General features: G+C 41.3%; 1 protein-coding gene across 1 annotated transcript in view; it reads right to left on the minus strand.

Annotated features, from left to right (window-relative positions):
• FAN1 (FANCD2 and FANCI associated nuclease 1) overlaps nucleotides 1-16,994 on the minus strand; it is a 47,647-nt gene that overhangs the window by 19,486 nt on the left and 11,167 nt on the right. The window contains exons 5-12 of the mRNA XM_079121913.1: nucleotides 13,796-13,927; nucleotides 11,877-11,985; nucleotides 10,576-10,695; nucleotides 7,100-7,264; nucleotides 6,375-6,525; nucleotides 2,312-2,415; nucleotides 1,926-2,120; nucleotides 1,313-1,441 (exon numbers count right to left, since the gene is read on the minus strand). Coding sequence (XP_078978039.1) covers nucleotides 1,313-1,441; nucleotides 1,926-2,120; nucleotides 2,312-2,415; nucleotides 6,375-6,525; nucleotides 7,100-7,264; nucleotides 10,576-10,695; nucleotides 11,877-11,985; nucleotides 13,796-13,927 — 1,105 coding nt within the window. The remainder of the gene's footprint in view (nucleotides 1-1,312; nucleotides 1,442-1,925; nucleotides 2,121-2,311; nucleotides 2,416-6,374; nucleotides 6,526-7,099; nucleotides 7,265-10,575; nucleotides 10,696-11,876; nucleotides 11,986-13,795; nucleotides 13,928-16,994) is intronic.

The following is a 16,994-nucleotide window of genomic DNA, read 5'->3' on the forward strand; positions in this document are numbered from 1 at the left end:
ACTGACTTAAGATTCAAAGCAATCCAAATTAAAATTCCAATAGGATTTTCCTGTTTGTTTAGAAATTGAAAAGCTGTTTTTATAATTCAAATAAAAATGCAGAAGATAAAAAACAACCAAAACAACTTTGAGGAATTATAGTACCTACCTGTAAAACATTATGTGAAGTTACTTGATTATTAACATATAATACAAATGGATCAATAGAACAAAACAGTCTGGATGTATTTATGGATCACTAATTTCTGACAAAGGTGCAAAGACAATTCACTGGAGAAAGTATAGTCTTTTCAACAAATGGTGCAGGAACGAATGGATATGCCCATATAAAGAGTCAATTTCAATGCACACCCCACGTTATATTCAAAAGTATCTCAACTAGACCATAAAATTAAATGCAAAATCTAAAACTGCACAACTTCTAAAAGAAAATATAGGAGGAATTCTTCGTAATCAGATTAGGCAAGCATTTCTGATATCTGACACCTAAAATGAGATCCACTAAAGAACAGGTAAGCCGAACTTTGTCAAGATTTAAAACTAGTGCTCTTCCAAGACGCTATTATGAAAAATGAAAAGAGAAGCCATAGACCTGTATGAAATAAAACCAATAAAAGACTTGTATCCAGAAAATATATATGTTACATAATATATATTATATATACATACACAAGTATATTTTTAATCTCAAAACTCAATAATAAGCAACCAACCAGTGCAGGACAGCAAGGCAGGGTTCAGGGTAGGCAAGTGAGGCACCCCATGGACGACAACTGAGGAGGTGCTCATTGCTCACTCTCAGGGAGCATCAGAAAGCTCTTGGTAGTGCTGCGATATGGCTCAGTGGTAGAGTGCGTGGCTAGCATGCATGAGGCACTGGGTTCAATCCTCGGCACCACATAAAAATAAATAAAGGTACTGTGTCCATCTACAACTAAAAAGTTAAAAAAAAAGCTCTTGGTGTTCATAGTCTATGGAACCCTCTCCCTCTGAATGTGTGACAGACCTGGTGACTTGTTCTGACAACAGAAGCAGCAAGGGTGATGGATTGCCACTTCCATGATGAAGTTATAGGAGACCTGGCCTACCCTCATGCTCAATGGCTCCTCTCATTCACCTGTTCTGATGAAACATGCTGCTTTGTGGTGCACAGCCTGGAGGAGGATACCTCTGCCCAAACCCTAGTGCTCAGCCCAGGAGCTCTTGAGGAATTTGGTTTTGGAAACAGTCACACAAAAATGTCTAAAGTGAGGCCTCTGATTCAGCTGCAAACAAAATTACAAATATGACTTTCCATTCTGGCTCCACTGACCTTAAAGTGGTGACTCTGGGAGTTCCACACCACCAAGTCGGGGAGGCCTCCTCGGCAATGTCGGAAGTCACTAGCCAGTCGCCTGCACACACCACTGAGGATAGGACCCCCCAAGCAGGAGACAAGATCCTGAACACAAAACACATGAAGAGTTAGCCACTTTCCTCGGGCAGAGACCCTGAAACAGGCTCCAGCAGTTAGGAGACAAAGAACTCCAGTGTAATTAAACAGAAATGGATTCCAGGTACACCAGAGGTTGTTTTGCTGCTTATAGAGGGATCCAAAGCCACTAAAGTTCCCACTGATGAGCTCTGGAGAATCAGTTCTCCTCAATCAGTTAGCAGGCTTCTGCCCTGTGTGGACATCCTGCAGAACATCTGAGAATGAGAAAGAGGGAACTTGCTAGTCAGGACTCAGGAATATGACTTCAATGACTCATAGGCCAGTAGTTAAGAGAGACAGAAAAAGCATCCTGTTAAGCAAAAAAGAAACTATCTGTGTTTCTATCTGTACACACACACCTGTGTACATTTTGATAGAGTTTCCAAAAAGATACCCCCACCAAAGAGAAGTCACTTTTGGACCAGCCCTTGCTGTACAGATGAACTGTTACCTGAGCTTGCTGAAGAGAAGTGAAGCGGTCCCAGCTGATAAGAGAAGTCACTCTACCTTCCTGGGCCTGCCATGTGGCTGCCACCCAGGCTCGCAGGTTCTCTGCAGGGGCACTGTGAATCATCTTCAGTCTGGCCTCAAGGACTGACTCCCTGCTTGTGAAGAAGCTGTCTGTGCACAAGTCCAGTGGGGATGCCTGTGTCACAGAGAAAGCAAGCTCTCATAGAGTGCCTAAAGAAAGCAGACTCCTCAACAATACTCAATACCAATGCAATTTGGAAAATTACCTGATATATAACCCAATATGAAAGGAATTTACTAACAAGTGGGTATGAATCACAGGTGCATGCAGAAGAGACTCTTCATGAGGCAGCACTTCTGACTTACCTGGTAGGCGTTTCTGAAGACATCTGGTATCCCATCCATGAAGATTATATCCCACAGAAGGAGGCCACACAGAGTGCTGAAGGTGGACCCTTCTCCATGGATCCCTGCAACAAAATCATATACATGGAGGAAAAATCAGTATTGTCTGCTACATATTCAATTTCAAGGAAATAATAGAAATATTTTTATTCTGAAGAAAATGCTAGTTTCATGCCATTCCTAGATCATTTTATTATACTATATTCTTTAGATACAGAAGCCCCATTGAAGGGTGAAAATCTTGGTAATCACAGAAAAGTTCAAATAAACATTGAAAAGCCACAAAGCAGTGGTTCTCACTTTATTGAATAACCTAAGGAACATATTTTCTTATAATAATAATAATAATAATAATAATAATAGCAGGTTCCTTCCTCAGCTCTGGAGGTTCTGATAGTGGCAGAGGCTGAGCTGGCTGCAGAATCCATAGGCAGGCTCTGGTGTAGTCATTTCCCAGCTACCTGGAAGAACACTTCCCTAAGGGGACTGACAGGAGGAGACTAGGGAGCACTTGTCATCCCCAAACCCCCAGACTTAGTAGGTGCTGCTACACTTCCCCTCACTCACCCACACACTATGTTGCTTTCACCTAAACAAGGTCGTTCAGTGTTTCTAATATTCAAGGTTTTTATAGAGGCTTTCCTTCTTAAAAACACCTAGTTTAGACACCCCTTCCTCATGTTCCACACACATTTCTTATTGGGAGACCACCTCGGAGAAGGAAATCAGGTGCCAAGGTCACTGAAAGCCAAAGGCACAGTCCATAACAGGGTAAAGGGGTGGGCTTTGGCATAGCCCCAGACCTCTGTCCCCAGAGAGTCCCTATTCACTGAGTTATTCTAAGCCAAGCTTCTCTGTATATCACTACACCCAAAAGGGAAAAAAACCACATGAATACCTCTCTCCACATTACTGCTTTGACTAAAGGAGGCACCAAACACCAGACCTCACTTGGGACACACTGCACACACTGGCAAGAAAGTTCCTCTGGTTGGCCAGACTCTGACACCACAGGCCCTGGTCTATGCATGTGTGAGGCCACAGTAAGCACAGAGAGAAAGCAGACACTATTCATCTGTTTGGAAGGCTGGCCTAAGGGGCTGCTTGCTCACTATGTGCCTACACAAAAGTGCTCTTGGGACAGAGACCTGAGTCTTCATCAGCAGCAGTGTGTGTGACCTGTTCCTCTGTCCTGCATTCCTGAGCTGCGCTGGGCTCTCTTTGTTCTGTCCCCCTCTTGGTTCTAGCCCCTGGTCTCTGCAGCATGTCTCTATGATTCAAAAGGACAGAGGCAAAAACAGGACTTGCTTGGGGACACTGCCTGAAGCCTTGAACTTTATTAGAAAGCTTTGTACCAGGATACTGGGCTCCTGTCCTGCCAGGAAGAAAGTTGGGCCTTGACTTCAAATCAGTTCCTGTCCTTGTGTGTACACTGCTCAGTCAAGAACATGGATGCCAGAATTTTCTTGAACTTATTGGCAAGCCATATGATGCGTGTGAATGCCAACTAAAGTCAGTTTTGGTGCACTCCTGATAAATTCAGAAATAACCATCCTTGAAGGGGTTTGAGATTGCCCTTTATGTGAAATGCCCTCTAGAATAAAACCCAGCAGCAAGCATTTGACTCGTTTTCATTGCATCAATATTAATAAATGAAAAATATATTTATATATAAAAATACATTTTTATTAAAAATATTTAATATTCTATAAAAAGATTTTCCAACTGTTTTTTCAGGTTCATGGCTTGCTTCAGTCTGCCTCCTCTTTCACATCTCCTATGACATTATCTGGGGGCTTAAATTCTCATTCTATTCTTTTATTTCTAAACTTTTCAGGTCTACTGTATCTTTCTGTCTTCACTGGCATCTGCACTTCTTCCCCAATAGCATCACCCTTCCCTGTAAGTAATAAAGATACTATATGGATTAATCTTAGCACTCACCAGAAAGAAACCCATATTTTATAAAATTCTATCTCATAGTCATCCTTCCACAGTTGTCATTAATCTGAACACTCACATAATGCTTAAGTGGAGTAATGTCTTGATATTCACCTATCTGAAGATATCAGTGTTTTTCATACTAGTTACCCTACAGCACAGGTACAGGGAGAGTCCTGCCTGGACATGAGGATGGGAATCCCCAGGAGTGGCCTATGTGAGCTGCAAAAACAAGTACCATGAGAGGACATCTGGGGTCTGCTTCCAAATTCCAGGGGAAATGGGTAGGAGAGGAGAGAAGGAAGGCTAGAGCTGGGTGAGTTTGGAGGATCAGCAAGTTTCTCCACTTTTGCACAAAGTCATGTTCACATCTTCCATAATAAAAAGTTTAATAAAAATCAAAAACAAAACAAAACATTAGAGCCAGGCCCTCGGGGTGTCTCCAGGACAACTAGCCCTGCTTTATTCCTTGTCTTCAACAGAGAACAAAGGAGCTTCCTCTGTAGTTCTTCCCTCCCATGATTTACTTTTATTTTTCTACTCAGCAGTAGATTCTACTAAGGGCCAGGAGTGACAAATTTTATTTTACCAATTATAAGGCAAGTGCTCAATGTCTTCTCTTGACCCTGGGCCTCAGACAAAGCACTGGATTTACAGTTCATTCTCTGAGATCAAAATCAAAGAAAGAATAAAAGAGGGAAAGAGAGGCTGATGTTGGTGAACACAGAAACAGAAGGAGTTTCTAAGGTGACATAAGAAATGAGTCAATTATTTTTTTTTAAAATGAAACCATTATCTGTTGTTATATAACAGGGTTTACCACAATGACAAAAGACATCCAGAGCAGCTCTCATTCTGAGTAACTCTACAAACATACAGCCTGCACATGCAGGATCCAATCACAACACATGTGGTCAGCAACTGTGCTCCACTCCTGGGAGGAGCAGCCATGGCCAACAGGCCCTTCTGGGCTGTGGTGGGGGAGGGTTCATCATCTATCATGTCTGCGCATACAAGGAAGAAGCCCTCAGAGGAAAGCTAACACCTCAAATCTACTGACTGCACAAAGTATATGTAACAACCATGATACAAATGTCAACGAGGAACTAAGCACATTTAAACTAACTTATGTGTGTTTTTCTCAGGTATTCTCAAATGGCCAGTCCCAGCTTCCAAATGTGAATTTTGTCATAATCAAATGTGCACTTCCTCTCTTAGACCTGCTCAGCAGATTCATAAACTCACCAGGTACCTTCTGAGAGACAGACTCCAGCCCTCAGAGGTTGACTGTGCATCATACACTGAAACACCTAAGGACAGCACACAGTTGGGCAGGAGGCAACAAGAGGTCAGCTCCACTCATTCTTGAGTGGACAGGTAGAGGGACAATGAATTCTGCAAGGAAATGAGGTAGCAGGACTTGGGGTTCAAGTTCATCATTGTAGGAGGAGCAGATCCTTCAAGCTTCTTCCAGTTATGACCTGATTCTGGGTCTGCATTCTGGGTCTTAACCCTCTTAAGCAGCCCAGCCCTCAGCCCCTCCACCAAGTGTGTCATCAGGCAACCTCTCGGGCAGTCGTCTGCCCTTTCTTACCCACCCTGCTCACTATCGACTCTAACAGCAAAGATAGTCTCTAAGGTCCCACCAGAGAGCACTAATCCTCACAGACATTGGGTGGGGAATACTGGTTGAATGGGAAGAAGATCCCCTTTAAAAACTATAGTTAGTAAAATTTCTTTCTATATCCCCTGGTCAGCAGTGTCTTTTTTGTTTTGTTTTGTTTCAGTACAGAGACTTGAACTCAGGGTCCAGTATATGCCAGGTAAGTAGTCTACCAAGAAGCTACAGCCCTAGCCCTTTTAATTTTATTTCAATACAGGGTTACTAAGTTGCTGAAGCTGGCATTAAACCTGTATCCTCACAAGCAGCTGGGATTAAAAAGCATGCGCCCAGTTTAGCAGTGTCTTCTACCACGGACCGAGGAAAGAGAGACGATAACAATCCTCTATTGACAAACCCCCAGGTAAAGGTGTTCCCTCACAAGCTGACTGGCTGGAATAGGAAAAATGATGATCTGTTTACCCTGGTCAAAGCCATTGCGTCTGTAATAGTCCAGTGCCAGCTCCTCCACAGAGCACAGTACTGTGGTGGGGTCAGCAGTGTCCCCAGACTCCATGACAAATACAGACTTGCCCATTCCACGCTGTGGGCACAGCCTGCCTGTGATGGTCACCTGGAACAGCAGTAGAAAAGCATCCATTAGCCTCACTTCAAAGTACCTGTAAACCTGTCTGTAGAGTCCTGGGGATAAACCTTCCTAACTCCATAGCCATGCTCTTAAAAGAGTACACAGTGTGTACTCCACACCCATGAGGTTGTGAGAGTTCGCTATCCTGGTCTTTGGAAAGCATGTCATTGGAGGACCTCTACAGATCCCCTACTTCCAGGAGAAACTGCCAGATGCTCTGAGTTCCTGCTCAAGAGTTCCATCACTTAATCCAGGTGTGCTCACCAGCTGACCCAATCTTATCAGGGAGGAGAGTATTACAGTAGAAATGGGAGCAATGGCTATGTCACTATCCAAAATGTGCATTTGACTGTTCCATGTCCTAATGAAAATGCACACTAAAACTGTTCTTAGGTTGCTTTCAGTTAGAAAAACAAACAAGTAAATAGGTTTAAATCCAAAGCACTTAAAAAGGACTGGGGATGAAGCTCAGTGGTGGAGCATGCACTTAAAATTGCAATGCCCTGAGTTCAATCCCCAGTACACAAGACAAACAAAGCACTCAAGGACATTTACTTACATGTTTAACATCTTCCACAACAATTTCTGGCAACTGATGGAAGAGGTGCTTATATTTTTTACAGCTTGGAGACTCTCGCAGGCGCATGGCTCTCTGATACAGTGAAAGACGGTGTCCTGTCCTTACCTCTGGATCTGCCAGCCCTTTAGTAATGCACCTGATAGCCTAGTAAATAATATGTCACATATCAGGATCCTAACAGACCCTATGGCAGCAGCTACTAATTTAGCTTGACAGAAAATTTCGCTATTAATTATTCAGCTTTATTAATGAGCAAATAAGCAAATAGCACTTCTAGAGATACAAACTATTTCCTTAGATCTTATTCTGATATTTTTAATACACAGATCAACTACATCCTCATTTTATATGTACAGGAGAATAACCAGCCTGTTATTCATGTCAATAGTAGATCCCATGGCCCCTTCCTCACCAGGAGCATGTCCCTCAGGACATCCATGTCATGGGCTAGAAAAGAATTTAGAGGAAAACTTGGGTCTGTGGTTCTCAGGATTTCATCTGGGTAGGGGGCAGTGAAAAGAAAAATGTGTGTCCCACCCCTGATTCATAAAATGAGACAAAATCCACAACAGGGGCCTAGGAAACTGACTAGTCAAAGCTTCCAGGTGGCTCTCACATCTAGTACTGACCACAGAGCTGGACTCAATTCCTTATTTAAAGGACACAGACACACACTTGTACATGCATGTTCAGGGGGGCATTTTCAAAACAGTCAAAAAGGTGGAAGCAATCCAAGCACCCATGTAGTCAAAGCTTCCAGGTGGCTCTCACCTTTAGTACAGACCAGAGAGCTGGACTCAATTCCTTATTTATAGGAAAAGGTATCTAAAATTTGGAGCATTTAAGTGTATTTCCTAAGGTTGTTCCAAGTTGGACAAATAAACAAGAGAAATACTGAAAACCAGAGAAAGATACCACTTTATCCCTACTATGATAGCTAAAATCAGAAAAATGGAAAATAACAAGTGTTGGCAAGGATATAGGGAAATTGAAACCCTTGTTCCTTTTTGGTGGAACTATAAAAACTGTGCAAACACTGTGAAGAACAGTTTGGTGGTTTCTGAAGCAACTAAAATAAAATTACCACACGACCCAAAAATCCACACCTAGGAATATCCCCCAAGAAACCAGAACAGGGACACAGACACATACTTGTACATGCATGTTCATGGGGGCATTATCAAAACAGTCAAAAGGTGGAAGCAATCCAAGCATCCATATACAGGTGATTGAGTAAACCAAAGATGCTCTATATGACGCCTTTTATAATATAAATATATATAAATATATAATATAATATTTATATTATATTAATATAAATATATAATATTTATATTATATATAAATAATATTATATATAATATAATATTATATATAAATATATAAATATATAATATAATATTATATATAAATATATAATATAAATTATATTATTTATAATTCATCATAAAAATGAGTTCTGACAGGCTACAACATGGATGAAGCTTGGAAACATTACATGAACTGAAATAATTCAGACACAAAATGGCAAACATCATGATTCCACTTATATATGAAATATCCAGAAGAGGCACATTCAGAGACAGAAAGTAAAGCAGACATTACCAGGGGTTTGAGGAGGGAGAAAATGGGAAACTTTATATATTGGTTACGGAGTTTCTGTTTGGAGTGATAGATAGTAGAGATGCTTACACAACCTAGTGAGCATTATCAATGCCACTGAATTGTACACCTAGAATTTGTTAAAATGACAAATTTTACATATGTTACATACAACTTATAATAATTTTTTTTTTAAAAAAAAAGAGAAAAGAAACTGAAAAATCAATGAAGGCTCAGATCATGAGGTATTGAGGGGACAAAAGGAGTCAATGAGTGAGAATGGGTTATTCAAGAGTGTTCTGTTCCTTGGCAGGAGAAAGTAGGCAGTAGAGGCCTGGCACAGGGAGGGAACAGCCAGGCTAGCTTCACCCTGGCTCTGTGGCCCCTGGCTGGCCACCTGGCACTCTGGAAGAATAAGCACGCTTGCTAATGGCTTCTGCCCTAGACTGACATAAAGCACATAAAGGATGGTAACATGATCATAAGGGCTATGAGTATGGCCAGTGAGATGGTTGAGAAAGGTTAAAACGAACAGTTAATTCTTACCATCAATCAAAAATAAGCTCAGCAGCCTATCTGCCCCTGTGACTTTTTCCCAGTAAGAAGCACTGTGAACCAGGGAAAAAGCTGCAACATCCTTGAGCCTTTGATATGATGAAAGAAAGAGGCAGCAAGAACACAAGCTCTGTCCCTTCCATGCTTGGTGCTGGGCCAAGAGACAGCCTTCCCTTGCTACTTTAGCCTCAAGAAACACTGAGAGGAAATGGGGCACCATGCCCGCCTCACAAGAGAAAACAACTTCCAGTGGCTCTTCACAGGCACCTGAGGTAACAAGGCACTTTTTCAATGGAAGGCAGTAAAAATACTACATCACAGTTTCACATTCCATGGCCAATTTTTTCCACTCCTGCATCACCCTGATTCACTTAATATGCCACTGGAAAAAACAAAACCTCCCAGAGGCACAGTCCTCTCCATTCAACTTGAATTCAGGGCTGGAATGTAGACAGGGAGGGAGACCCCGCAGGCAGCAACACAGAGAGCCACTGTTGTCGCCTGGCTCAGCAGCAGCAGCTTCTGAGGCCCCACCCTGCTGGTTACACTGGCAACAGAATCAATCCCTCTACTTCCAAGTCTCCAAGAAGCCCAGCACAGGAAGCCCTGGTGCCCTGAAGAGGAGGTGGCCGGCTCACAGTTAAGACAACATATGTCTCAGTGGCACAGCAAAACACCTCACAGAAGTACAAAGAGTTACTCATAAAGCACTTGCAGTAAGATAAGGAAAGTAATATTTCCATCAGTCTTTCTATCTGGAGGCCCTGGGCAATAAGCAAATAAAATCACCATTTTCAAAACAAAAACACTCCCTTAGGTACTGGGAATGTAGCTTCCTGAAAATGCTTGCCTAGCATGAGTGAGGACCTGAGTTCCACCCCAGCACCACAAAACAAAAACAAAACAAACCACACTGCCATGAAGGTACCTGCTGAGGGCTGACCTTCTTCCTTGAGTCCTAGAATCTTACTCAAAATCCCAACACAGTTCGCTGTCAATTCATCTTTCCAATTAGGGAAGAGAAGATAGCAGTCTCCTGTCTTTAAAGCTTGTGTTATTTCTTTTAGGAGTGGAAGAACTCAGACAAAGAATGTTAACAAAAGAAATAAATGTCCTAACTACAATTAGAATTTCAATGTATGTAACAGGTTGGGGACATATAGCTCAGTGGTAATTGTTTGTAAGGTCCTGGGTTTGACCCCCAGCACCAAAATAAATAGATAAAGGTATTTAAAATTTTGCCATATTTAAAAAACTCATTTGAAAGTAAAAAGAGCTTTGGGTATATTCTTGCATACCAGTTCCAGGCGCTTCAGGTGCTGGTGTAAGTTAAGAGCCAGTCGATCCCACCATCTGCCTCTGCTGTCAGGGCAATAAATTTTCTGTGACAAAAGGTTTTCAAGTTCCTGAACGGCTTCCTATTGCAACAATAACAAAGAAAGCCCATTAGACTGAAAAAAATATGTATATATCAACTGTAATTATATTCAGAAGGCAACAGGACTATATAAAGTATACTTAAAGTATATTTATAATGCATATCTTTCTAAAGCCAAAGACCTGGACTGACAGGACAGGGCTTGGAGATGCCCTTCTGCAGTAGGCATGAATTCCCTGAGGTATCCCTGAGATCTTCGGCCTGCTAGCACTGAGTTTTTGGTGGTCCTGGGTACTGTAGGATGTTCTCTGCAAGTCACACTGGCCAGCGCAGAAGCAGACACACAGAGTCAAATTCCAGGCAGGTAGCTGAGCACTGGTGAGGGCTAGAAAACTCATATACTTCTGGGAACCCACCAGGTCAGAGAACCCACAGAAAGAAGAATTTAGGGCAAGGCAGGCCAGTTATAAGGGGTGTGCTCAACCACACACTCTGCTTCAAAAAGAAGACTCTCTGGTCTAGATTTATGTAGACTCTATGGTAATTCTTAATGTTAATCTTTTGTGGTTCATCTCTTTCAAACATGTAATGTTTACCCCAGAAAAATACCAAAACCCCTGTATACATGCAATTCTGGGGTTCACAGATGCCCCAAAACTCATCATTGATACTCTTTTTGAGATTCACAGATCCCAGGATAAGACCCAGCTTAGTATATCCTCTTTATAAAACCATCATTTTTCAATAGAAATATTAAACACAACAAAAGGGAGCTCTGGCAAAGTCACAATGTTTAGTATGAGAACCCAACCATATTTCTGATTTGTAATTATAGATTATTTTCAGACAATCCACAGCAGCTGACAGGGGAACCTAAGGAAAGGTGAGAGTTCCACCTCAGAGATCTGAGGGAATCTCAAAAGTCTTGCACCATGTTCTGAAAGAGACTAAGTTCCAGGTTGCCTACTAGGCTTTGTCCATGACCCCCAGGTCATCCCAGTACAGTGACTCATTAACTCACAAGCAAACAAAACAGCTGTTGGTCTTCAGCTGTCTACCTTCTACTAACCCAAAAGACAGCAGGTTACTTACATTAAACACTTTCATTTTATTACTATGTGATGATCATGTATGCGAGAAGGCAGAGAGCCTAGCTGGTTTCTTTCACATGTTTATTGCTGCCATCTCAGAACAGGGTAGGGGAGGGACTGGTGCTCTAACCTCATACATGTGAAGTCTCTGCAAGATTTCAACAGTCCGAGACAAAATCCTTGTATAAATCCACCCGACTGTAAAACACCGTAGAAAGAGTGGTAACTCCTCATGGTATCTAAAATGAAAATGTATACCACTAGTTTAATAATTAGGTGTATTTGTTATAATTATAAATGACAAAGCAGATCAAAGTCCTATATTTCTTTGTTGTTGTAGTAGTTGTTGTTGTACTAGGGATATGAACCCAGGGATGCTTTACCACTGAGCTACAACCCCAGCGCTTTCTATTTTTTTTATTTTGAGATAGGGTTTCACTAAATTGCGGAGGTTAGCCTTGAACTTGGGATCCCACTGCTTCAGCCTGAGTAGCTGGGATTATAGATATGTGCCGCCATACTCAATTGAATTCTTGTCTTTTAAGTATTAATACTTACAGTTGTATACAATTTTTTATACCACAAACCTACATTCTCATAGCTAGTCACCCTATCCCAGGTCACTCAGATGGCAGAGAGAGATGAGAACATTATGTAATATTATAAACCAAGGTCAGCAAACCCCAGCCCATGAGCCAAACCCAGGGCCAACTCCCTAATTTTCTAAGCTCTACAAAGGAAGAATGGTTTTTCCCTTTCAAAAATATATATATTTAAACGTGTATTTTATATTTACTTTTCTGTACATATCGCTATTATTTATTTTTAATTTTTTTTAACTGACACATAAAAACAGTACTTGTTAATGGAGTACTATGTAATGTTTTGATAAACACACACGTATAATCAGGTTAAACATACCTATCTCTTCAAACATCTATAACCTGTTTATGAAATACACATTCAAAATTCTTCTAATTTTTGGAAATGAACAGTTCACAATCACTTTCTTAATCAAGCTACTACTATGCAACAGCAAACTAAAACTTCTCACTGCTATCAAACTACAACTTAGTACCCACTGATCAACCTTTCCCCATCTCTTCCTCCTCCTAGGTTTTTACCATTTTAAATAAAGTACATCAAAAAAGGAATACTCTATAGCATGAGAAAACTAACAGGAACTCAAATTTCAGTGTCCATAAATACAGTTTACTAGAACATAGCCATGCTCATTCGTTTCTCTCTCTCCAGTACCTGTTTCTGCACAATGGCAGAGTAAAGTCACTGCCACAGAGAATCAAAACTTTGACTACTGATTCTCTGGCCTTTGCAGAAGAAGGTTATCAATCTGTTCTATAGTAATCTAACTTACTGCTATGATTTTCAAGTCAATATTATTTCATTATAAAATGGGTTTCCTAAATGTTTTTCTGAAAGAGGCACTGAATAACCCTAATTATTTTCTCATCATCATATAACAATGAAGGAAAATATTTCTTAACATTTATTAAACAGAACAATAAAAGATCATGTGATATGCACTTGGAACTTTCAGTACTCACTTATGCTATCCTTTTCAGAATAACATGTACTTGAGTTTCCATTGGAGAAATGGTACCTGTTACGTGCCCCATCTCTGTCCTACTGCTGGGTTTCCCTCCCATTTATATCCAACTCTCCAGCACTCAGGGAAGCCAAAGTACTTAAAGATGGCAAGCTAATCACTAAGTATTCACTTGAATATCTGCTGTGCAAGGATCTGAGTTATATAAAATTTGCTTAACTCTTTGTGGGAAAAACATTCAAAATCCAGCAGAAACTTAACAATTCTACCCTGGGTTGACCACAGATCAACTGGAGTATAATATTCATGAATAAAATTAGCTCGAGTAGTTGGTACAAAATGATCAATGAGAAATTTTGGTAGGTAACTTAAAAAAAATCTTGCTAAGGGTCTGGCTCAGGTAGAGCACTTTCTTAACATCTGAGGCCCTGAGTTCTATTGCCAGCACCGAAGGAGAAAACAAAACAAAACAAAACTCTAACCTCAGGGAAGGGTGATTTTTCAGTTGGTTCCAATTTCTTTTTGCACTTTGAGAGAGCTCCTTAGCTTCTTCCCAGTTCCCATTGGCCATCGCAGTAGAAATGTCACTCAGCATGTGCGCAGCTGCTGCATATCTGGGGAAAAATGCCATCCAAGTTTCAAATGTTAAGGAGTATTTCCATAAAAATTACCACGTCCTAGCTGCTAGATCTAACTCTGAAGGATAAAAGTGTGTTTTTTTAAAATGTGAGGGTTATTTAAATTTTATTCTAGTACTAATTTAACATAACTGGAAAGGCCCTGAAGAACTGATACAGGCTGCCCAATTTACTGTACGTATGGTTACATAATATGTTCTGCTATATAAATGTGATGTGATGTTGATCAGTTCATCATTCCCACATTTTGACACTCACTCTTCCATTCATTCAACAGTTTGGCAGCCACCAAATAAACACATAATTGGCTTCAGAAATTATGTCAATTTGATAATTTAATCATTTACAGCCATAGGTAGTCAGGGGTATGCCATACAAGTTAAGAAAATTGCTTAGGCTATTTCAAAAGCAACTTTGGGAATGCACTTTGGGAGATGGCAATGCTGAAATTTTATAATATCACTTAACTGAAAAACTATGACTTTTCATTGCTTCTCTAGATATCAAATTCAAAAATATATGACCAGTGGATTCTGTAGCACTTTACATGTTCACTGTGTTTGACTCATGTCTTAAAGCAAAGCATGCAGTATCAGTATGTATAAACATTATACAATAAGAGGAAAGGAAAATGCCTCCAAATGAAAAAAACAGCTCACAAACTCTTAGATTTAATTATTTCATGACTACGCTAATGAATAATTCTGAGTCAATAAGAAAAGAGAAATTGCACCCTACATCACAGCTTGAGCCTTATCCCACTTCCAAGAGGCCACCTGAAATCAACCCCATCACACTTTACCCCATCTTCTTCCATCAGCACCCAACCAGCCCTTGTCACCATCTAGACTCATGCATGTGGTACCTATTACTTATCTGAATTATACTGGAACTGCTAAGCTAGGAACAGCATCTTCTTCCATATCCCCAGGCTCTTCCCTCCACCCAGTTTCTCCTGCCTTCTTACATAGGGCACTCCCCATTCCAATAGGGGGTGGCTCCCCTCACAGCCCTCTCACCTCAGGGCTGGGACCTTCTGCCTACTGCTACTCCCAAATCATTCTCCTTCCAATTTGGAAACCTGCATTTCTGGGAGCTGCCCTGCCTCCTTCAGGGCATGTGACTCCCGGACAGATCATCTTCTAACATTTTCTGAAACAGCTATCTTACAGCCTTACTCTACTCTGGGTTTCCTGTCATAATGGCCTGGTGACTTTGACATCAGTGAGGGTGAAGAGTACACTCAGCTCCTAGACCTTCTCATCAAAAACCCCTTTTCCATCTGCCTTCAACTACCCACATGCCAACAGTTGCTTAGAGACTTCTGTCTCCGATCAACATGTCATCCTCAAAAACCCAGACTCTCAGCATTTAATCTCCTAACCAACTCCCCCCCTCCCTCCACCACAGTCTTCCAGCTCATTTACTGCCAGTAATTCCTCCTGCTCTCCAAGACTCTGGTGCTCTGACCACCATTATCCATTAGTCACAGGTCTCCTGTCCTTACAGTCTACATACCCAGCCAAATTTTATTAGTCCAGCTCTCCCTGAGAAAGACACCATTTACCTTGGCCAGTCATAGTGTGCACACTGACTGTTTTCTCACAGCCTGTGCCCAAGGCCCTGAATGTTGCCCAAGAAAATACAGAACTAGGCTGACTGGTTTTGTTTGACTCAAGACCACAGATTTAAAATAAGCACTTCCTTCCTCAGCTTACTACCTGCTCCCACCACCAAGGTCAAAACTAGCCTTCCTTTGGCTTCTCTTGTTCCCCTCTAACCCTGGCTCCACTGGATGCTTTGGTTAACTATCTGCCTAACCTCTTCCACAGATTCCCCTACTCTAATGAGTAACAGATTCAGTCTACTTACTAGAGCTCAGAAGCTGAGTATACTCTGACTCCTGCAATCCTGGTCCCTAAGTAACTTCCCCTTGTACCAATGACCCCCACCCTGCCACCTCCTGAGCTTTAGGCAGAGACATCCTGAGTTCCTCCAACTCAGCCAGTTCTTTCCTGCCTCAAGGCCTGTGTACACACTCAGCTCACTTCCTCACGAAGAAGCAGGCATTCATACTCTTATGGTTTAGATGAGAGGTTTCCCCAAAGAGCTCACCCGTGAGACAATGCAAGAATGCTGGAAGGAGAAACGCATTATGAGAGATGCCATCTAAAATGGTGGATTAATCCACTGGTGGAATAACTGGGTGGTAACTGTAGGCAGGTAGGGTGTGGCCAGAGGAAGTAGTTCATTGGAGGCATACCTTTAGGGTATATATTTTATCCCTGGTGAGTGTCCCTCTTTCTCTGCTTGTAACTGCTATGTCCTGAGCTGCTTTCATCCACTTTGCCCTTCTGCCATGGTATTTTGCCTCACCTCAGACCTAGAGCTATGAAGTCAGCCATCGATACACGGAGACCTCTGAAACCATGAGCCAAAATAAACTTTTCCTCCTCTAATTTTTTTTTTGTCAGGTCTTTTAATCACTGTGATGAAAAAGCTGCCTAAAACAGATCCTGACATGGCTTCCTCCTTTTTATTCTTATGTCTTATTTCCAATGTCACCTTTCCAGGGCCACTCCCTGACACTCTATCTACAAAGTAGAATTTCTCCACCTTTCCCTCAATTGTCAAGTCACTTTTCACACACTACAGTTATTCTGTTTATTACCTATCTCTCCAGGGAGATGTAACCCCATGATTACAGCAACCCTATCTTGTTCACTGCTGCAACCCCACTACCGAGGGACATAACAGATTTTTAACATTCAACCCATTTTTACTGAATAATTGAGGATCAATTATTTCATGTACAAAAATGAGCAGAAAGGGTTCCCAGGCCAGGTATTACATTACCAGCTACTGTATAATGTGACCCCCTTCCTGAAGTCAATTAAATCTGATATCATTTATATGTTAAGGCCCCTTTGAATAACAAAGGAACAACATACCTACTTTCTAAAAGGAAGAGAAGATGGCTTATTACTTTACCCTAGTCCTTTCACTTATGAACTTGTCAACTATGGTTTTGTCAATCACAAAA

This window comes from Sciurus vulgaris (assembly GCF_902686455.1).
Source record: "Sciurus vulgaris genome assembly, chromosome: 2".
In the NCBI taxonomy this organism is placed as follows: Eukaryota; Metazoa; Chordata; class Mammalia; order Rodentia; family Sciuridae; genus Sciurus; species Sciurus vulgaris.